This window comes from Grammomys surdaster, unplaced genomic scaffold (assembly GCF_004785775.1).
Source record: "Grammomys surdaster isolate TR1022 unplaced genomic scaffold, NIH_TR_1.0 205, whole genome shotgun sequence".
In the NCBI taxonomy this organism is placed as follows: Eukaryota; Metazoa; Chordata; class Mammalia; order Rodentia; family Muridae; genus Grammomys; species Grammomys surdaster.
In genome coordinates, this window is record NW_021604650.1 from 4,251,280 (window position 1) to 4,274,021 (window position 22,742).

Here is a 22,742-nt window from a genome sequence, read left to right on the forward strand (position 1 = left end):
GATAGATAGATAGATAGATAGATAGATAGATAGATAGATAGATAGATGGTAGCTTAAATGTACATGGGCACACATAGGTGCATATCAATGTTTTTAAAAATTAGGGGCCAAAGGGATGGCTCCGTGGTTAAGAGCACTGGCTGCTCTTCAGAGGATCCAGGTTTGTGATTCCCAGTACGCACATTGTTTCCTGATGGTCTGTAAGTCCAGTTCCAAGGGATCCAGTGCCCTCCTCTGGCTTTAGCAGGTACTGCATGCACAGACACATTCAGACAAAGCACCCCAACACAAAATAAAAGTCAATCTAAAAACCATTTTTTAGTTTTTATTTTTATTTTTTTTCTGAAATGAGGTTTCTCTGTGTAAGTCTGGCTATCCTGGAACTCTTTCTGTGGATCAGGCTGGGCTTGAACTCAGAGATCTGCCTCTCTCTGCCTTCTGAGTGCTGGGTGTGTATCACCACTGCCCAGCTCCATTTTTTAAAACTTAAAATTATTAGAGTATATGGGGGCTGTAGAGATGGCTCAGTGGTTAAAAACACTGACTGTTCTTCTAGAGGACCAGGGTTCAATTCCCAGCAACCACATGGCAGCTCACAGTTGTCTGTAACTTCCAAGATTGACACCCTCACACAACATACATGCAAGCAAAGCACAATACACATAAAATAAAAACAACTATTTTTTAAAAATTAGAGTATCAGGCCTAAGGATGTATTTTAGTGGTCAAAGAGCTTGCCTTGCAAACAGCAAATGTAAGGACCAGGGTTGGGATCTTCTGGTGGGCATGGCAGCCTGCCTGAAATCCCAGCTACTGGAGGCAAAAGCAGGGTATAGCTGTTTTTGGCTACTTTGTGGTTTTTCTTTCTTCCTCTCTTTCCACCCTTTCAACCCCCTAACACTAGATAGGAAAGGAAAAAAGGAGAGAGGAGAGAGGAAAGAGATCCATGAATAAAGTCAGAGGCTGGAATGGGGATTTCATTAGACGACCTCCTACTGATTAGGGACATTAAGTTCCTTGGTGCATTTTTGACTTCTGTCAAATTTCTTCTTTCTTCTTTGTGAATACTTAATAAACCACAATTAACAGTGACCAACAACCCACCTGCCTCTTGGGGCCCTAGCATTAATATACCCTTTAAAAAGTTACCAGAATTCCAAATGTCATACAGTCATAGAAATTATCTGTAGCTGGCAAAACCACACCCCTGCTAGAGCATGAGGCAAATCATAGTCAGCTGCTGTGGACAGTCTGAAGCAGCCCCACATCCCCACACCTAATATTAAGATGAAAACATTATAACATTTCTGTGTTTTTAAGAGAAACCAAAATTCCAAAACTGTCACTACGGCAGGGGATCCCTGTTGCAAGCTGGCTAGCTAGACTGGTTGTATGGGTCTGCTTTGAGTTTAGTTAAGAGACCCTGTGTCATGAGTAAGGTGGAAGAATGACTGGAAAAGTCTCCCAACAACAGCCTTGAGTCTCTGTACATGCATGTATACGTGGAAACACACACACAGAGAGGAATTATAGTATTGAATATAACTCAGTTCAGGCTGATAAAATATTAGTATACTTCCTTTTGTTTGTTTCTCTGCTTTTTATGTTTTGGGGACACAATCTCTTTGTGGAGCTCTATCTGGCCTAGAACTTGCTATGTAGACTGGCCGTCCTTGAACTCACAGAGATCCACTTGCCTCTACCTCTTGACTCTAAAGGTGTAGTGCCCACAATTTAATAAGCAGATATGAATGGTTGTGCTGTAGGTCCAGGTGGCATGCCTGGGGCTTTTGCAGAGTGCTGTGGGAAATGCTTGGTGAGACTTGGCATTGGCCCATGCTCTCCCACAGCCTGTTTACCTCACGACTGTTTCCACTCACAGTGTAGCTGTCTTTGTTCTGGATGGGGAACAGGGGAGGAGACCTGTCTCCTAAATGGGACCCGTGGAACGTGCTGATTCTGCAAATAGTTCTGGAATATAGTGGTGCCTGTGTGTTTAGGAGTTGCGCGTGGCTGTTTTTGTGCCACCAGACGGAGGAAAGCGGCTACGTCTGGGAGATGTGAGAAAGCTGAGAACTCTTGTAAAAGTCAGCTGACCCCTGCCCTAGTGCACTAGATTGCTAACACACTTCAGTTACCTTTCTTCACAAGACAACAAACAAATCGGTTATCGTTGTTGGGTATAGTGGGCTGAGGCAAGGAAACTGTGGTGAGTTTGGGACCAGCCTGGACTATCCTGTTCCAACAAAGGAGGGCGGGGCCAGGGAGGAGGCCAAGAAAGATGATCACGCGTATCTTATGTTACTATTTATTTCTTGTGGTTATTTACTTATTTTTTAATGCTTATTTTTATTTATGTCCATCTGTGTTATATACACTGGTATCTGTGGAGACCAGAAAAGGGTGTCAGATCCTCTGGAGCTGGAATTATGGGTAGTTATGAGATGCCCGATGTGGGTACTGGGAACCCAGTTCAGGTCTTCTGCAAGAGCAACAGGCACTCCTGACCACTGAGCCATCTGTCAAGTCCTTTCCTAATTCTTATTTATTTTGTTTTTTTGAGGTGGGATTTATCTATGTACTCCTGCTGTCTTAGAATTTTCTCTGTAGACCAGGCTAGACTCAAAATCAGAGATCCGCTTGCCTCTGTCTCCCTATGCTGGGATTAAAGGTGTGTGCAACCACATCAGGCAGTTTTTTATTTTTTGTTTTTTTTTTGTTTTGTTTTTTGTTTTTTTTTTTAAGATTTATTTATTTTATGTAAGTACATCGTTGCTGTCTTCAGACACACCAGAAGAGGGCATCAGATCCCATTACAGATGGTTGTGAGCTACCATCTGTTGCTGGGAATTGAACTCAGGGCCTCTGGAAGAGCAGACAGTGCTCTTAACCACTAAGCCATCTCTCCAGCCCCCAGTTTTTTATTTTTTAGAGATGTATTTATTTTGTGTGTATGAGTGTTTTGCCTATTTGTATGTATGTGCACCACATGTGTGCAGTGCCCTTGGAGGTCAAAACAGCGTGTTGGATTCCCTGAACTAGACTTATGGATGGTTGAAGGTCATCATGTGGGTGTTGGGAACTCAACATGGTCACCTGACCCCTGAGCCCATCCCAGCCACGCCCCCTTGCCTAATTGTTAACAGTTCCTAGAGCATTTTCTTGTTTGAAAAGTTCTTTGCCACACACACACACACACACACACACACACACACACACACACACAGAAGTTTATTTTACTTATGTATGTGTATAGTCATATGACTATATGAACAGGTATGTTCAGAGCTCCCAGAGGCCAGAGAGAGCATCAGATCCCTCTGAAGTAGATTTGCAGGGTTTGTGAGCTCTCTGATGTAGGTGCAGCACTTGGCCTCTAGTTGTCATGACTGAGCAGCAAGTGCTCTTAGCTGCTGAACCATCTCTCTGTTCTAGCCCTTTATATTCTTATTCACTCCCAGATTCAGGTGTGATTATTGCAAGTGTATTAATTTAAGATACGTGATAAAGGTCCTGTGTTATAGTTGTCTGTTTGGAGACTCCGCTCTGTCTCCTGGGTTGATATTGGACCCTAACATGACCTTTTCCTTCCTCACCCTCCCAGACTATCAGCCGAGCCTTCATGAATGGAAGCTCAGTGGAGCACGTGATTGAGTTTGGCCTCGACTACCCTGAAGGAATGGCTGTGGACTGGATGGGCAAGAACCTCTATTGGGCTGACACAGGGACCAACAGGATTGAGGTAGCCCGCCTGGATGGGCAGTTCCGGCAGGTGCTTGTGTGGAGAGACCTCGACAACCCTAGGTCTCTGGCTCTGGATCCAACTAAAGGGTGAGGACTGCTTTTGTCTGTCACATGATGCAGCCCTCCTGTCTGTTGACAGGGCCTCTGCCTTTGAGTGACTGGCCCCACCAAGCACTTTGTGCTAATGGCTGAGCTGTTTGCCACTAGCCTCACAGGTCCCAGGACTGGCAGAACCTTAGAAGATTATCTTTCTACTTTAAAGAGGGGAAACTGAGGCTGGCATTGACGCTGCCGTCAGACACTGAACTCTGGCTGCTTTCATAAGGGCTGTCTTAAATGTCACTCGGGCCAGTATCTTGGTGTCTGATTTCACACACACAGGAACAGGCTCAGAGGGAATTAGGGAGGTGGCTTCACTACAAAATGCTTACCTTATATGCATAAGGATCTGAGTTGGACCCCAGAACTAATGTAAAAAGACAGAGACAACATCACCTGTAACATAAGCATTGATGAGCCAGGGACAGGCAAATGAGGTTTGCTGGCTAGACAGTCTAGTCAAATAGCAAGCTCCAGGCTCAGTGAGAGACCCTGTCTCAAAATATGATGGAAAATCAGTGAGGAAACTCGGTGTTAACTTCTGGATGGACACATACACATACACACACAGACACACTCACTCAGACACCCACACAGACACTCACACACAGACAGACAGACAGACAGACAGACAGACAGACACACACACACACACACAGAGACACACACAGAGTTCAAAGCAACTAGTGTCCTGTGGCCAGTAAGACCATCTTGACCCATCTGATGCCATCTCAGGCCTCCCTTACGCAATGGTGACCAGATAGCCCTTCATAGATGGCTTTGAGGCACTTGGATTTATGGCTGTTCAGCAATGTTGGTTTACAAGCCCCTAGGTCTTGACCTAAGATCAAGCTAAGGAGTCCCCCTTGGGAGCTGAGGCCCAGTGGGCCAGGTATGGTGTTTCCTGGTGTCAAGTCTCCCTTCTGGTGCAGGGCACATAATCACTCTATAGAGCATCCACACTGCCCTGGGAACAACTGAACCCTGCCTGGAACAGATGCTGTGAGCTCAGGATGACAGAAAGGTCCAGGTGCTAGCAAAGGCCAAGAAAATCTTCCAAACCTTAGAATGAGGGTGTGAGCAATCTTTTGAAATGTGTAGGGGAAGGGGAGGAGGGGCCCCTCTTTGCTACTTTAGCACTGGTCAGTTTTTTCACTCTTGAGAGAAGAGACCGTCCATATGTATTTGCCCACATCTCTCTTGATTCAGGGGACACACCAACACTCAGCCAGTTTAGTTAAGATGTTGCCTGCTTTGGCAGTCTTGTCTGATAGCTTTTCTGCATGTCCTGTTTGGCTACACATGGGTTCTTCCCATCCCCTCGGGAGAGTCAGTAGTGTGGCAGAAGCTTAGCTGAGAGGTGGCTCCTTCTTACTTACTTGGGAGATGTCACTGACCAACTTCCCCAAGGGCAAGAGGGTTAAGTCTAGAAGGTTGTGGTTCCTCTCTGCCTTATACTCTGTGTTAAACCAGGATTCAACTAAGCCCAACCCCTCTCCCCTTCCAGCTATATCTACTGGACAGAGTGGGGTGGCAAGCCAAGGATCGTGCGGGCCTTCATGGACGGGACCAATTGTATGACACTGGTAGACAAGGTGGGCCGGGCCAATGACCTCACCATTGATTACGCCGACCAGCGACTGTACTGGACTGACCTGGACACCAACATGATTGAGTCCTCCAACATGCTGGGTGAGCCTGGGTGAGGGCTGGTGACCTCGGGGGTGAGGCGAGGGCTGAGTGGCAGGCTTTCACTTCTGTCTCCTTATGCATGCTAGCCTGCTCTGGCCAGTGAGCCACTCGGCACCACAAAGGCACAGGCACAGCACTTGCCCTCTCAGGTGGCATGTCCCCATCTAGCCCTGGTACCCTTACTGTAGTGTTGGGAATGGATTTCTGGGCTCCGGGTCCCAGCCAACCCCTGAGCCAGGACTGGTATTTTACTCTCTCTCACATGGTAGTGCTTTTCATTGGTGGGGAAACTGAGGCTAGGTGTGTAGAAGGGCTTGCTTGAGATCACCCAGTAAGGAAGTTTTAGAGTTCCCAGGGCCAGATTTGACCTCCACCTGCTAGTAGCACAAATTCCTCCTGCAAACAGATCCCTTTCTAACCTCTGTATTTAAAAACTTAGCTTTAAATACATGATATTTTAAAAATCTGGATTTTTTTTGTACGTGTTTTTACTTTTTAGAAATAGTTTTTGGTTGGGCTGTGGCTCAGCTAGTAGAACACTTGTCCACCATGCATAAAGCCCATGGATTCAATCCCCAGCACATCAGCTAGGTGTGGCCGTATAGCCTGTAAGCCCAGCACTCAGGAGGTGGAGGCAGGTCAGAAGGTCACAGTCATCCTCGGATACATGAGGAATTGGATTTAGTCTAGGATACATGAACGGATGGATGGATGGATGGATGATGGATGGATGAATGGATGGATAGATGGATAGATGGATAGATGGATGGATGGATGGATGGATGGATGGATGGATAGATGGATGGATGGATGGATGGATGGATGGATAGATGGGTGGATGGATGAGCTGTGTTTGAAACTTAACTTTCCTTTAAGTTACACTATATTCAGTTTTTCTGCTTTTTTGTGATCCCCATATAAAACAAGCATGTTCTCATATCACAAGCTTGTTTTTGTTAGTACCATAAGTGCCATGATTAGAACATGAGGAGACACGGGCTTGCAGCTCCCAGGCTGTAACATGTAGATGTGCGGGGCTGGACCTGTGTCTGGTCTAGAGGCTCTGAGATCCTCTAGGCTTCTTTCTTGGATGGGACCTTATGCTGTCCCACTCTGCCAGACCTGTCCCCTCTCTCTCCCTGACATGCCTGTTGCATGCTGGGTGCATCCGTGTGCTGCGCCCTGATCAACAGGCAGCAGAGGAAGACAGGTCTGCCCAGTCTACTCTCTGTCATCTGCTCTGGGAGGGGCCGGGCCTTACCTCGGAAATCTCAGACATCTGTTCTTTTCCATTGCTGAGTCTCCACGGGGATGTTATAGCCATGTGACTATGGGCTCGGGTATAAATGGCCTGTGTGCTCAAATAGATAAGATGGAGTCAGGCTGACTTGTGCCTGAAGTCCCAGCAGTTGGGAGGCTGAGGCAAGAGGATCATCATGGGTTTGAGGCTAGCCGAGGCTACACAGTGAGTTTTCTAGGCTTTCCTGGGCTTCAGAATTGAAATACTATTGGAATTAATAAAGGTACTGTCTACTGACAGCTCTCCTGTGAGTATCTTTTGGTTGATGTATAGGTTTCTCCTGAGGATGCTGGGTGGGCTTGCCACATAGGTAGTCAACCAGTCACCTTCACGAAGCCACGCAGGCTTCCCTGCTTGGCTGAGAGTCACTGACTCTCCCAGAGGCTCCCTCAGCTCGTTGGCCTGATAGCTCTCTTGCTGACCTGCATCCTGTGTCCCCACACAGGTCAGGAGCGCATGGTGATAGCCGATGATCTGCCTTACCCCTTTGGCCTGACTCAGTATAGCGATTACATCTACTGGACTGACTGGAACCTGCATAGCATTGAGCGGGCCGACAAGACCAGCGGGCAGAACCGCACCCTCATCCAGGGTCACCTGGACTTCGTCATGGACATCCTGGTGTTCCACTCCTCCCGTCAGGATGGCCTCAACGACTGCGTGCACAGCAATGGCCAGTGTGGGCAGCTATGTCTCGCCATCCCCGGAGGCCACCGCTGTGGCTGCGCTTCTCACTACACCCTGGACCCCAGCAGCCGCAACTGCAGCCGTAAGTGCCTTGCACCCTGCTGCATGCACCAGGCTGTAGCCCTTTAGCCACTAGTATGGGCTGTGGTGGAAGAGAGCTTCTTGTGTCGGGGTGTCTTGTGTACCTGGATGGTTGGGCAGATCAGGCACTGCACAGGCTTCATGATATTGCCTGGTGACCAGCCTGGGTGAGGCCAAAGCCCCTTAGCTGGTTGGTTCTGGGGGAGGTTCCTTGGATGTCAAAATCATTTAGGAGCTGGGGGAGGGGTACATCTCGGTGTCCTGCCAGCACTGTCCTGAGTGCTTCCCACAGTGACAACCATTTCTCAGTCATAGAATCTGAGAGCCTGAGGTGTGTAGTAACCTGCTCAAAGCTACAGAGCTGAGATACTTGGAGCCACCAGAATGGTTCCCGAGTCTGTGTTCTTGATGCTGTAAGCCCATGCTAACTGGCCCAGTAGGTGTGGCTGTGTTCTTACATTCATGGCAGGGAAAGTGTAATTCAGAAGGCCAGAGGGTGACTTCCCAGTAGCCCTGTGTGAGTACAGGTGTGTCCTGTCAGCAGGCTCTGTGGTGATGTGATGTTGGCAGAAAGCCAGATACCGACTGGCCTCCAACTAGAACTGGACAATTCTTGGGGCGTCTGTAATCTGGGTCTTGTGCATCACCCACAGCAGGGCTCTTCTGCCCTTCCCTGTTGAGCTGGTGAGGACCCTGCGGTTTCAAAGGGTGGGTAGTGTACCTGATCCTGAGCTGGTCTCCAGTGGGCCAGGTCCAGAGTCACCTCCTTGGGATTGTTTTTAAATTTTTTATTTATTTTGGTTTATGTCATTTTATTAACTTTTATTACCTGTATGTCTGTGCACCACATGTGTGTGGTGCCCAGAGAAACAAGAAGCCTTGGACACTCTGGAACTGGAGTTACACTTGTGAGACACCGCATAGGTGCTGGGATGTAACCCCGGGTGCTGTGGAAGAGCTGTCAATGCTCTTAGTTGCTAAGCCATCTCTCCACTATTAATTAATTAATAATTAATTTATTTTTGAGATAGAGTCTTACTATGTAGCTGGCCTGCAACTTGAAATATAGACAAGACTGACATTGAACTCATGGAGATCCACCTGCCTCTGCTTTTCTGAGTGCTGCGTGTCCACCATGCTCGGCTGAGGCTATTCTTGTAGGGCAGGTAGGGGGCAGAAGCAAGAATGCTAACTTCCTAGGGTCTTGGAACCATGGCTTGGTTTCCAAACCACCCACTGTAACACGCTGATCCTGGAGGCTGCCTGGCACACTTCTGAGTATCACAGTTCCTGAATCTGGGCTGCTGGCCTTGGGCCTCAGGACCGGGCTCCCTGCCAGGAAGGAGAGCCTGCTTTGTAATCTCTCCTAAAGCAGTTTTCCCCCGTTCTGCTCTCTGGAGCACCTGTATTCACATTCATACTCCCATACTCCTTGCCCCATGCACACGATTTAAAAAAATAATAAAAGCAAATCTTAAAATAACCCCTGGGACTAGGGTTGTAGCTCAGTTGGTAGAGTGCTGACCTAGCATGAGCAAAGCAATCCTAGCATGGCATAAACTGGTGTGTGCCTGTGGCCCCAGTACTTGAGAGATAAAGGCTCTCAGTACTTGAGAAGGATGAAGAGTGAAGAGTTCGAGACCATCCTTGACAGCTTGGACAAGTTCAAGGCCACTCTAGGCTGCAAGATACCCTAGCTAAAAATAAAAAGAAAGAAAAGAAAACATGGTATTTATTTATTCAGGACAGCCATACAGACTTTGGGATGATTGCAGAAACAGCCCATCACCCGTGCCAACTGACAGCTCTGTAACTGTTCTTCTCTAAGGGGTCCAGTGAGAACAAGGGCTGGTCTGTAACCACTCTGGAAGCCATGTCCCTGGCCCCAGCCTCTCATCACCCACTCACTGATGCTTTCTGCTCAGTCTGTTTGTCCAGCTTTTCAGCTTGCTGATGTTTGGTGCTTGGTCTGTCTGTCCAGAGCACTTAGCTTGCTGTGCTTACCACTCTGTCTGTCTGTCCAGTCCCTTAGCTTTCACTTGCTAATGCTCTCTGCTCAGTCTGTCTGTCCGGCTCCAGCGCCCTCAGCTCGCTGATGCTCGGCGCTTGGTCTGTTTGTCCCACTCCAGCGCCCTCCACCTTCTTGCTGTTCAGCCAGAAATTTGCCATCAGCCGGATGATCCCCGATGACCAGCTCAGTCCGGACCTTGTCCTACCCCTACACGGGCTGAGGAATGTCAAAGCCATCAACTACGACCCGCTGGACAAGTTCATCTACTGGGTAGATGGGCGCCAGAACATCAAGAGGGCCAAGGACGACGGTACCCAGGCAGGTGCTCCTGAGGGCAGGGTGTGGGAGATGCTCTGCCCAGAGCTTGCCCTGCTGGCTTCCAGGCTGCTCCCCTTTTCTGGGCAGGGCTTGTGGCAAACAAGGATTTGGACTCCAGTTATGTAATTATAGGTCTGATCCTGGCCATGTGAAGCCCTGGACTGTGGTTAAGAGAAACTGGATTTCCCAGTTGTTGATATGGGTAGAGGGATGGGTGGTAGTGGGTCAAGCTTGTGGATCTTTTGTCCAATGTGGTTTTCTGTTGCTCAGAAACACTATATGCTTCCTTCGTTTTATAATATTCATGTAATCAGTCTTTGTGTCTGTGTTTATGCACGTGTGTGTGCATGTGTGGGAATGAGACAGCAGTGTCTCGGTTGTTCCTCAGGAACAGTCCACAGGGTTTCTCACTGGGACTCACTGATCAGGGTGGGATGCTGGCTGGCAGGCCACAGAGATCTGCCTGTCTTCACCTCTCAAGGGCTGAGATTACAAGTGTGTGCCACTGTGTACAGCTTCCCAATGCAGGACCTGCTCCTCATGCTTGCAAGGCACGTGCTTTTCCTAGCCATCTCTTGTGCAGTTAATTCTGTAATAAAAAGTCACAGGCCTGTGCAAATTACCAACAGAAACTGTTGGACTTGTGAGATAAAGAGCCTGGTAGGGTTGTAGAGAGGGCTCAGTGGTTAAGAGCACTGGCTGCTCTTGTAGAAGACAGTTTGATTCCCAGCACCACACGGTGGCTCACAAATACCTTTAACTCCAGTGCCCTTTTCTGCCTCCTCGGGCATGCCCATGGTACAGAGAAATGTACAGAGGCAAAACACCCATACATATTAAAATAGGTAGTAATAGTAATGATACTCCTGCCCCCAGTGACACATAGGAAGCAGGTTGGGCTGTGGAAGTGTTGGAACCCCTTTGCCTGGCCAGTCTTTCCTGTATCTGTGGGTGTGGAAGCACCAGGGCCTCAGTCTGTGAGCTGTAGGAAATGGTTCCAGAAGCATCTTGGAAGCAGGGCAGGAAATTCTGGCTGCAGGTATGGCTGGATGTGGCTCACCGCATATGAATGGAGATATGTGCGTCATCCAGTCTTCCTGGAGCCACAAGCCAAGACAAGTGTCTACACTCACTTTTTTTTTTCCATTTTGTGTGTGTGATGTGATGTGCACATGTGTATGTCCTTTTTGCATGTTTAGGGTGTATCTTTCTGTGCACATGCATGTGTATGTGTGTATTCTTGACAAGATGTTGGGAGTCTTCCATCCTACTAAGGCAGGGTCTCACAGTCAAACTGATAGTCTCACTGGGGCACTTGCTCTGGGATCCTCTCTCTGTCTTTGGGCTGTCATGCTCAGCCTGTGTGAATTTCTGAGCCTTTCACCTGCAGGGACAGCAAGCTCTTTAACCCTTGAGCTGCCTCCTCCAGGCTTGTTTTGTTTTGGGAGACAGGTTTTTCTGTATCCCAGGCTGGCCTCAAACTCAGTATGTAGCATAGGCTGGCTCCTCATCCTCCTGCTTCCTGTCTCCCAGGTACTGGGACTACTACAGTTGTGTGTTACCTCTCCTGGTTTTTTCATTCTTTTTGTTTCCCTTAAATGAAATTGTGTATTATTGAGTGCTAAGCCCGAATTTTCTTTAAATTTTTATTATGTTTATTTCTCTATTTTGTTATAAATGTATGTGTGTGAGCAAGTGACATGGTTCAAGTGTGGAGGTCAGGGGTGTGTGTTCAGTAGATGGATCCTGGTGGTCAGACCAGTGTCAGGCTCAGCAGCAGTCGTCATCGTTACCCAGTGAGCCCTTTGCCAGTCTAGTGGTCTTTCTCTCTCTTCCTCTCCCCGCTCCCTGTCTGTTTGTCTCTCTATCTCTGTCTCCCTGTCTTACCCCCACCTCAATCCCCTCTCTGTAGCCCTGGATGTCCTGGGACATCCTATGGACACTAGACTGGCCCAGAACTCACAGATATCCCCCGCCTCTGCCTCTTAAGTGCTGGGATTAAAGGCATGCACCACCAACCTAGTGACCAGTCCAGGAAGGACCTGCCTTAGGAAGCCTTTCACAAAAGCTACAGAACCCAGTGGCCCCTTTCCCAGTGTATGCTATGTGATAGCTAAGTGGAGGAGAGCTTACTCCCATGAGCTGGTTTACAGATCTTCTCTGGAGATGTAGACTTTTTAAAAGAAAATTATTTTTAATTAATTAATAAATTAACTTGTGTGCATGTGTGCGCATATACGTGTGTGTGTGGATGCGTGTGTAGCTGTGACTGGGCAGTAGTTTGATCCCTTTGAGCTGAATGACTGTTTTAGTTATTTGTCTGTTGCTGTGATGAAGCACCCTGATGAAAATAACTTACAGAAGAAAGGACTTGTCTCACAGTTCACAGTTCAAAGTTCAGGCTGTTTCCAGCTCAAGCTAAGGAAGCAGAAAGCAAAACCAGGCAGCTGGTCACATTGTATCCATAGTTAAGAAGTAGAAGCAGAACCGGAAGCTGGTCACATTGTACACATAGTTAAGAAGTAGAAGCAGAACCGGAAGCTGGTCACATTGTATTCATAGTTAAGAAGCAGAACCGAAAGCTGGTCACATTGTATCCATAGTTAAGAAGCAGAACTGGAAGCTGGTCACATTGTATCCATAGTTAAAAAGCAGACTGCCAGCCTGGTCTACAGAGTGAGTTCCAGGACAGCTAGGGCTACAAGAGAAACCCTGTCTCGAAAAACCAAAAAAAAAAGAAGAAGAAGCAGATTGCCAGGTGTGGTGGCACACTTCTAATCCCAGTGCGTGGGAGGCAGATGGACCTCTGTGAGTGGTTCTAGAGTAGCCAGGACTACTTTGTGAGACATGTCTCAAAACGACAATGCATCAGCAGAGAGCAATAGATGCTTCTCTCCACCCACTCACCCCTTTTTTCTTTCTTTCTTTCTCTTCTTTCATTCTTTCTTTCCTTCTTTCTTTTTTTTAAAATATTTTTTACATTAATTTCTTTACTGAGGTATGTGCCATACATACATGCTTGGGGACAGTCTGTTCTCTCCTTCTCCTATGTGGGTTCCAGGGAGCAAACTCAGATAATCAGACTTAGCAGAGACTCTCACTGTCTTCTTTTATGCAACCAGGGCCCCAAGCAGGGAATGGTGCTACCCACAGTAGGCTTTCCCATCTAGATTAACCCAATCAAGATAATCTCCCACCAGTTTGCCAAGAAACCAGGTAGTCTCCCAGGGAATTCTAGATGTCATCAGGTTGACCATTTAGACAAGCCACCACAAAGTCCATATGATAAAAATCCTCACTGGCCTGGTGGGTTATCAAGTCACAGCTATAGGTTGGACTCTTCTTCCTCCTCCTCTTCTTCTTCTTCCTCCTCCTCCTCTTCCCCTTCCTGTTCTTCCACCTTCTCCTCCCCCTCCTCCTTCTCCTCTTCCTCTTCTTCCTTCTCTTCCTCTTCCACTTCTCCCTTTTCCTCTTCTTCTTCCTCTTCTTCCTCCCCTTTCCCCCCCTCTTCCTCTGTTGGTAGTGAAGATAAGTCACTGGTTCTTCAACCCCAGGCTGGGCCAGTGACTCTAGGCTGTCATCTCCTAGATAGTCACCTTGAGTACTAACTGGTGGCTATAGCTTCTGTACAAGAAAGCCCCATGGTACAAATCTTCTTAAAGTTCCTGTGACTTTCAGACCCCACCTGTCCTACTCCCCTTACCTCCCTTAGACACCTTCCTGCAGGCACCCAGTTCTTCCTGTTTTTCCTTACCCTGTTTCCGTGTCTGCCCACACCTCTGACTACCCATCACTTGCTGTGCATCCTTGCATTGCTCCACCCTTCTACCCACTAGCCCAGCACCTGTCCTATGCCCCTTGCCTGGCTCTGCAGCCTGGGTCTCCTCTCCATAAAAAGAGTGTGCAAGACGAGTGGTATCCCTCTGCTCTGCATTCCTACTCACCTGGCCACTGAATAAAAAGAATAAGGTTTGAACATTGAAAACCAAGAGCCCGAGTCCTAAACAGTGGGACTGAAGGGAGAGAGGTTGGGCTTCAGATCTCATGTCTATCTAGTTGACAGACAGCCAGTGTCCTCTGGTAGATTCCTCATGGGACCTAGAGTCTGGTGTCCTATTGGGACTCTTTCTAGTTTGTTCTGTGTTCTGTGTATTCTTAAATGGACATACCACTAAGATCTAAGTTGAGGGCCACCATGATGACTCAGTGGGTAAAGATGCTTGAACTCATGCCTGACTTCAAATCCTGGGATGCTCGTGGTGGGAGGAGAGAACCAACTCTCACAAATTGTCCTCTGAGCTTCACACTGCTGTGAAAGGTGTTTGCACACACAAATATGCACAAAACCAACCAAATAAATAAACATTTGTTTTTAAAAGAGCCAGGTCTACAAGTAATGCCTCACGTCTGTTGAAATCAACCTTGAGGCTGAACTTGGAACTTCCGCTTTCCCTGGGGGTTCACCGCACGTGATAGTGTGGTGCAAGCTTGCTTTGCTTCTCTCTCACAGCCCTCCATGCTGACCTCTCCCAGCCAAAGCCTGAGCCCAGACAGACAGCCACATGACCTCAGCATTGACATCTACAGCCGGACACTGTTCTGGACCTGTGAGGCCACCAACACCATCAATGTCCACCGGCTGGATGGGGATGCCATGGGAGTGGTGCTTCGAGGGGACCGTGACAAGCCAAGGGCCATTGCTGTCAATGCTGAGAGAGGGTAGGTGGCCCCAGGGTGGGACAGGTGAGGGCTGCAACCTGCTCAGGCCATGTGGTCGTTTGCTGGCCCCTGTGCACCTGTAATGCTGGCCTCTTGGGTGCTAGCCAGTGTTCCCAGTGTGGTATCCAGGATCCCTAGCTGCACAAGCAGAAGGTGAAGTCTAGATGGCTGTTTGGGGACCCTGGGGAGGTCAACCCTGCTGCATGGGCCTTGTACTAGTCTGTTCAACTTGATCTTTGGGGCTGCACGATTCTGCCCCAGACACAACTCAAAATGTGTCCTTCCTGGTATCTTCCAGCACCCTTGCCTGTTGGTCCTCATAATACCTTGTTGGTGAGAGAGCCTTGACCAGGTGCCTGTGAAGCTCAAGAACAAAGCTGAGCTTGCAGAGGCTCAGGCAGGAGCACGCTGGCCTTTAAGTCCTGTGGGCAGACATGTGAAGCAGGTGTTAGATTGGCAGGGTGTTGTCTATGGGGTCCCTGGTGATCCAGAGCCTGATGTGCCAGTGTTCAAATCCCGACTCCTGCACTTAACTACCCCAGTGATGGTGGGCAGGTGATGCAGCCCTCAGAAGCTTGGTGTCCCTTCCTGTGACTGTGATGGTGATGTCAGTCTTTCAGCCCATAGTTGAGCCCTAGTTGCTGGAGGACAGCCGTTCAGGAGCTGAGTGAACGCCTCTGAGGAGGCGTGCATGGAGATGCTTCTTGACAGTTGGGCAGGGTGGGAGACAAATGTCCTGTGGCTACAGTGTTTATCCACACACTGTCTCAGATGCCTACTGTCTTTGAAATGTGATCCCATCACTTCAGGTTTTCCCTTTGACCACGTTGCCTTTCTTTGCTTCATGGCCTTCTCTATTTCTCTTCATCAACTCTTACTGGATTTGGGGCCCATCTTCACACACAAGGATTCTCTCTCAATCCTAATATCTTCAAAGACCCATTTCCAAAGAAGCTCACACCCTGAGTTTCAGGGTGGCATGGATTTGAGAGACACTATTCCCCCCCAACCCCCCAATGAGGTGTGACCTGGCAGCGAGGGGCTGGGCTGCTGCCGCCTGGACAACAGTAGGGTCAGGGGTTGCGCTGGTGCTGTGGATGAGGGGGCGGTGGGAGCCCACAGCATGCACTTCTTACCTGCATCTTCCATGTGCTGCGTTTTCACAGGTACATGTACTTCACCAACATGCAGGACCATGCTGCCAAGATTGAGCGAGCCTCCCTGGATGGCACGGAGCGTGAGGTCCTCTTCACCACAGGCCTCATCCGTCCCGTGGCCCTCGTGGTGGACAATGCTCTGGGCAAGCTCTTCTGGGTGGATGCAGACCTAAAGCGCATTGAAAGCTGTGACCTCTCAGGTATGCACCCTGGATGTCTGCAGTCACTGGGTCCTCTGTCTGCAGCTGTTACGGGTGACCCTCCCATGAGGCCCCAGCCTTCCTTGCTACCAATAGGGGTAGCAGCTCTCCTCTTGCCTGGGCTTGCTGTGAGTCTGGCATTGTGCTGCAGCTCTGTTCATACATAATCCAAAGACCCGGGAGGCCTGGCTGTGAGCCCCTGGACCATGGAGAAGCGGGATTCAGTGCTTGGGGGAGGGGCTGGATCCTAGCAGCTTTTCTTCTAATGTGACTGGAGAGGTGGCTCCGTTGGTAAAGAGCTTCCTATGCAACATTAGGATCTGAATTGTGTTCCCCAGCACCCACGTAAAGAGCCAAGGACTGTGGCATGTACCTGGAATCCCAGGGTTGGGTAGTCAGAGTCAGGAGGATTCCTGAGGCTTTCTGGCCAGCCAGTCTAGCCAAATCTGTGAGCTCCAGTTTTCAGTAAGAGATCCTGTCTCAAAAAATAAAGTGGAGAGCCAGCCAGATGCCTCAGTGGGTAGAAGCCCTGGCCACCAAGCCTGAAGACAGGAGTTATTGATCCCTAGGACTGACATGATGGAAGATGAGATTGCTGTGGCATGGCCCCTGCCCCATGAATAAAAAGAAATAAGAATAAAAATTTAAGGGGGCTGGAGAGATTGCTCAGTGGTTAAGAAGAACACTGGTTCCTCTCATAGAGGATTCAGTTTAGTTCCCAGCACCCACATGGCAGCTCACAACCATCTGTAACTCCAGGTCCAGGGCATCCAATGCCCTTTTCTGGGTTCCTTAGGCATATGGTACACAAACATACATGTGGAAAAAAATACCCAATCACATAAAATAAATATTTAAAAATACTTTTAAAAGTTGCTTTAATCCGAGCACTTGGAGGCAGAGGCACATGAATCTCTATGAATTTGAAGCCAGCCTGGTCTACAAAGAGAGTTCCAGGATAGTCGAAGCTACATACATACCTGGGCTGACGGATAAGGACACACACACACACACACACACACACACAATTGTGATGGGTGAGGAGAGAAAGCATCATGCTTACAGACCCAGAGATCATGGTGCACGTTAGATGGTATGACCTGAACCCTAGGCCAGCCCTAGTATGAGCAGCCTGCTTCTATGGTATCTATTTCAGCTCCCAGCCCTGGAGAGTGTAGAAATGCCCCAGACTCTCTAATGGTCCCTTCTTTAAATCTGCATTCTCCTGAGCCTAGTGGGTCTGGCTCTTCACTCTGCTGCCACTCATGGAGCTTTTTGCTAACCACAGGGGCCAACCGCCTGACCCTGGAAGATGCCAACATCGTGCAGCCAGTAGGTCTGACAGTGCTGGGTAGGCACCTCTACTGGATTGACCGCCAGCAGCAGATGATTGAGCGTGTGGAGAAGACCACTGGAGACAAGCGGACTAGGGTTCAGGGCCGTGTCACCCACCTGACGGGCATCCATGCTGTGGAGGAAGTCAGCCTGGAGGAATTCTGTACGTGAGAGGGGACAGCATTTGTTGTGGGGGTCTCCTGGGGGAAGGTGAATCAGCCCTGCTAACACCAGATGGGCTGTTGGTGCAAGAGCCTTGTGCCCGAGGAGCTCATGGGCTCAGCACTGAAGGCCAGTGCATGTCCAGATGTCTCCCTCTGTGATTATTTTGTTTGCTAATATGCAGAAGTACCCAAACCTGCTTTTTAAAAAAGTTCTGGCCAGGCAGTGGTGGCGTACACCTTTAATCTCAGCACGTGGGAGGCAGAGGCAGGCAGATTTCTGAGTTCGAGGGCAGCCTGGTCTACAGAGTGAGTTCCAGAACAGCCAGGGCTACACATGGAAACCCTGTCTCGAAAAACCAAAATAAATAAATAAATAAATAAATAAATAAATAAAATTCTGCCTGCCTGTCTGTCTATCTGTCTGTCTCTATCTATTTATCTATCTATCTATCTATCTATCTATCTATCCATCCATCCACCTACCCACCTTTCTTCTACCAGTCTTTCTGTCCATCCATCCATCTCTGCCATTTGCCTATAGTTATCATCTATTTATTTGTTTACTTTTGAGATACAGTCTCTAGGTAGCTCGGCCCAGGGCAGCCTGGAATTCTTGATAGTCCTCCCGAGTGCTGGAATTCTCTGAGCTGTGGGGAGAGGGGCAGTGCACCATGGCAATGATGGTATGATGAAGAAGGCTACATGTTGCACGACTAGGAACCCAGCACGGAGGAGAGAGGTGGGCTCCCACTGTCCTGTGAAGACACCCTCCCCTCCAGTGATCCAAAAGCTCTCCACTAGCCTCAGCTGTTTGGCTTTTGCAGTCCTCAGAGTGAATTCAGGTCTCTCATACGTGCTAGATAAATACTCTACCCTTGAGTGACACCTCCAGCTAGGTCCCAGTCCTTAAAGGTTCTGCTGCTTCTCAGTAGTGCCTCAGTGGCAAGAGGATACCTCTCCTGGGAAGCCTTAGGAACATACTGTGCTTTTTCGGGGTTCAGAACTGTGGCTGTCCCTCCATGCTGCCAGTCTTCCCCTACCCCCAGGCCCTTGGTGCTGAGCAGGTCTGTACCTGGAGCCCCCTTTTCTCCTACCCGCTTTGCTGGAGCCCCTTCTGCTACCTGCCAATTCCTCCTAAGCCGGGGCTCAGGTTATATACCCTGTCTCTCCTTCTGGGTCTCTGGTGGAATCACACAATCAAGTTGATAACAAAGTCTTAATTTTTTTTTTTAAATCATATATGTGTAGTGTGTATGTAGGGATGGAAGCATGTATGTCCTGGAGCATGTGGAGGTCAGAGAGCAACTCTGGAGTTGGTTCTCTCCTGATCCCTTCTTTGGGTGTCCCGGATACTTTTCCTGGGGACAGAAAAACCAAGTAGCCTTTATTGAGCTGGCTGAGGACTAAGGATGTCCTGTGGATACTTAATTCGAGGTGTCCCAGGTGACCTTGTTTGGGGTAAGGGCAGATAAGCTCTCCTCCATGGCCGTGGAGTACCCAGCATACTTTCTTATTAGATTCTATGGCCAAGCTTATGTCTGAGCACTCTGTAGCCCACAGCAAATGTTTTTGTATACAGTTGTGTCTGTCCACATATGTGTTATTTATGGCTGCCTGTACTTTACAACTAACATAATAGGGTAACTGCAGGAGACGGGCTGGCTGGGGACGTGGAAATTTATTTGCTTTATGGTATTTAACAGAACAGGCTTGCTGACCTCTGCTGTAAACTGTGACCACTTGGGTTTTTAAACTGCATAGCCCTGGCATCTAGATGCACATACCTGAAGTAGCACATGACCACAGGATGCTGAGGCAGGAGAATCTAGAGTTAGAAGCCAGTCTGGAATATATACTAAGACCTCTTTGAAGAGAAGAGGGGGACTAGAGGGGTGGCCTAGTAGGTAACACCATTTGTTGTGTAAGCATGTGGTTCCGAGTCCAAATCCCTAGTACCCACACAAAACCCTTGGTGTAATCTGTAGCATCAACTCCCCAGGGTTTGTGGACAAGAGAAGGGGGGCTGGGCGGTGGTGGTGCTTGCCTTTAATCCCAGCACTTGGGAGGCAGAGGCAGGCGGATTTCTGAGTTCAAGGCCAGCCTGGTCTACAGAGTGAGTTCTAGGACGGCCAGGGCTACACAGAGAAACCCTGTCTAAAAAATAATAAAGAGAGAGAGAGAGAATTGTTGGGACCAGGCTAGCTCCAGGTTCAACGAGAGATTATGTTTTGAGGAAACGAGGCAGAGAATGATGTCCTTCTGTGTGTGTGCACAGATGTGTACATCCCCCTGCATATACACACACACACATACACACACACACACACACACACACACACACACACCCATGAAACCAAAAGAAACCTAAGCTAGGGCTGGGGGTGTAGCTCAATTGGTAAATGCTTGCCCAGTGTACGCAAAGCTCTGGATTCTGTCCCAGCACTCCACTGCCTTTCTTCTGTCTTCTCATAAGTGCACATTGTCCTCTGCAGTGACCTTATGTTGAGATTCCTTACCTGTTACGTCTGCAAATGCCCTGCTTTCAGTTTAGTTTATGTTCATGGGTCATAGGGTCAGGACATGGGCACATCCACGGTAACAGCAGAGAAAGCAGCAGACAGATAGTGTCCAGCCATGATGGGAAGGGTAGGGGTGTGGGGCTAGGGAGACAGGTTGAGTGTTCCAGATTCTATGTCTGTTTCTTTTTAAATATTTTATTCTTTGAGAATTTCATGCAATGTATTTTGATCCTACTCTTCCCCCTAATGCTTCCCGCCATGTTTTAATTTTAATTTTTTTTAATAACCCATCAACTCCAATTTGTGCTGCCTATATCATATACTTCTTGATGTAAGGCTGTCCACTGGAGTGTGGTTGTCCTACCTATCAGAAGCCACACCCTTTCAGCAGTCTGACTCCTCCCCAGCCCCACAGGGGCCATCAGCTGTCCAGAGCTCCTTCCATCCTCATGCTGGAATGGTGACTGGGTTGATCTCAGTTGAACCGCTGTGCGTTCATAGGTATAGTGCTGCTGCCAGACTCGGTTTTTATATCAGGTTCCATGATCAACTGGGCTGCGAGTTGGGATCAAACGAGATGGTCTTCTATAGGAGTCTGGCCTTTGCTTTCCACACACGGTAAGCTCTGAGGAGGAAGGTAGAGGCTGACCTGACTCCATCTTGCTTTGCCCCTACAGCAGCCCATCCGTGCGCCCGGGACAATGGCGGCTGCTCTCATATCTGCATTGCCAAGGGGGATGGAACGCCGCGTTGCTCATGCCCAGTCCACCTCGTGCTCCTGCAGAACCTGCTGACTTGTGGTGGTGAGTGAGACTTTGGGACTTTGAGTAGGAGCCATATCATTTTACTTCTGACCTTCCCCCCACCCCCTCGCCTTTTTAAAAAAACACTCATGTACGCACATCTAGTGCTATGAATTTCCCCCTAAAGACTGCTTTTCCTGCATCTCACAGATTTTAATAAGTTGTCTTAGTTTTCAGATAGTTCAGATGTGTGTGTGTGTGTGTGTGTGTGTGTGTCCATATGCTATGGAGACCAGGGGTTAATCATGGCCTGTTATTCCTCAGCTATCCACTTTGGTTTTTTTAGATAAGGTTTCTCACTAGGAACTGGAGCTTGCCAATTAGGCTGTGCTGTCTGTGTAGTGACCCCAAAGATGCTCTTGTTTCTGCTTCCCTAGAACTAGAGTTACTAGTGTGTGCCATCACATCTGGCTTTTTACACTGGGTGCTGGGGATTGAACGCAGGTCTTCACACTTGTGTGGCATGTACTGATCCCGTACCCAGTAGCTGAAATATTTAGAAAAATTTTGAGAGACAACTTCTTCAGCCCAAGCACCATTTAGCAGTGTGTTGTGAGGTGCAGGTTGGCTCAATGGTAAGTATATTTGCCTAGAAGTATTTGTTTGATCTCTGGGTACTTAGGAGTGTTAGCTGTCTCTGTTCTGATTTCTACTTCTGCTGTGGTCTGAGAGCGTCCCTTGTGGCATCTCTGCTCTGTAAATATACTGAAGTGTGCTTTATGGCCTCCATGTGTTCCTGACTCAGTCTCGGTAAATGTTTCATGTACTTGTGCGAGACTGGGGATTCTGCTGTTGTCAGGTATAATATTCTGGAAAATTTTATTAGATTCAGTTGATTGATAGTCCAGATCATTCGTCTTTTATCTTTCCTGACTGCTTAGTCCATTATCAGCTCCTGACAGGCTTGTTGGATTTATAACAGATTTAAACAAAGATTTCTTTTTATTTTGAGTGTATAAGTGTTTGCCTGCATTCATGTTTATGCAGTGTACAGTGTCCATAGAGGCCAGAAGAGGGTGTCACATCTCTTGGAACCAGAGTTACAATCAGTTATGAGTTGCCAGATGGGTGCTGGGGACTGAATGCTGGTCTTCTGCAAGAGTAGCCAGAGCTCTTAAGGTCTTTCTATTCCCCCAATAACAGATTTCTGCTCCTTCACCCTCTCTATCCCTTTTCCCCTGAGGCTGCATGGTTGTTATGGTGGTGTGTGCTCAAGGAAGACCTAGGTTCAAATCCTGGACTCTGTGATTTCTAAGATGAATGACCTTCAACTGGACACATGCCTTTTGTGAGCCTCTGCTTCCCCCTGTGGAGACTGAGAGCACCTATCTGGCAGGCTGCTTTTCCTTTAAGTAACAGAGCACTTGTGGGGAATGGCCATAGTAAAAGTGACAGTCTTCAATGTCACCATGATTAAGTGTGCTTCCAGGGTTTCCTCTCTATTGTGTGCTGGGCAGCCTGGGAAGAATTCTACTCTGCTTGTCCTCCAGGAGCTCCTGGGAGCATCAGACTTCATCCTTGCTCATGACATCACCCTGTATACTTTGGGCTTTGACTGAGCAACTGGACATTTGTTCGTTTAATGGCCAGTCTTGCTCCTAGGAGACTGGTCTGGCATCTCTTACACTGCGTGACACTTCAAATCTTAGAGTTTGGCCAAGAGAAGAAAGGACATTTTGTGTCTGTCCATTCCCTTTTGCTTCTAGTGGCTTAAACAGATTTGTGATCTGAAGCTGTTGTCTGTGTGGCTCTCATGCATGCCTTATGGAGTGGCCCCCACCGATCCAGGGCTGCCTCTCCACTTGGGAGCATGTACCTAGTCTACCATAAAGACTTGGAAATTTCTTCCTTTGTTTTGTTTTGTTTATTTGTTTGTTTTTGGTTTGTTTGTTTGCTTGCTTGTTTGTTGAGAC

The 22,742-nt window shown here is 48.3% G+C and overlaps 1 protein-coding gene across 1 annotated transcript in view; it reads left to right on the forward strand.

The window, feature by feature from the left end:
* The window catches only part of Lrp5 (LDL receptor related protein 5), a 104,886-nt gene that overhangs the window by 66,837 nt on the left and 15,307 nt on the right, over positions 1 to 22,742 (forward strand). The window contains exons 10-17 of the mRNA XM_028770950.1: positions 3,605 to 3,831; positions 5,351 to 5,535; positions 7,281 to 7,604; positions 9,733 to 9,932; positions 14,443 to 14,651; positions 15,818 to 16,008; positions 17,297 to 17,506; positions 20,704 to 20,829. Coding sequence (XP_028626783.1) covers positions 3,605 to 3,831; positions 5,351 to 5,535; positions 7,281 to 7,604; positions 9,733 to 9,932; positions 14,443 to 14,651; positions 15,818 to 16,008; positions 17,297 to 17,506; positions 20,704 to 20,829 — 1,672 coding nt within the window. The remainder of the gene's footprint in view (positions 1 to 3,604; positions 3,832 to 5,350; positions 5,536 to 7,280; positions 7,605 to 9,732; positions 9,933 to 14,442; positions 14,652 to 15,817; positions 16,009 to 17,296; positions 17,507 to 20,703; positions 20,830 to 22,742) is intronic.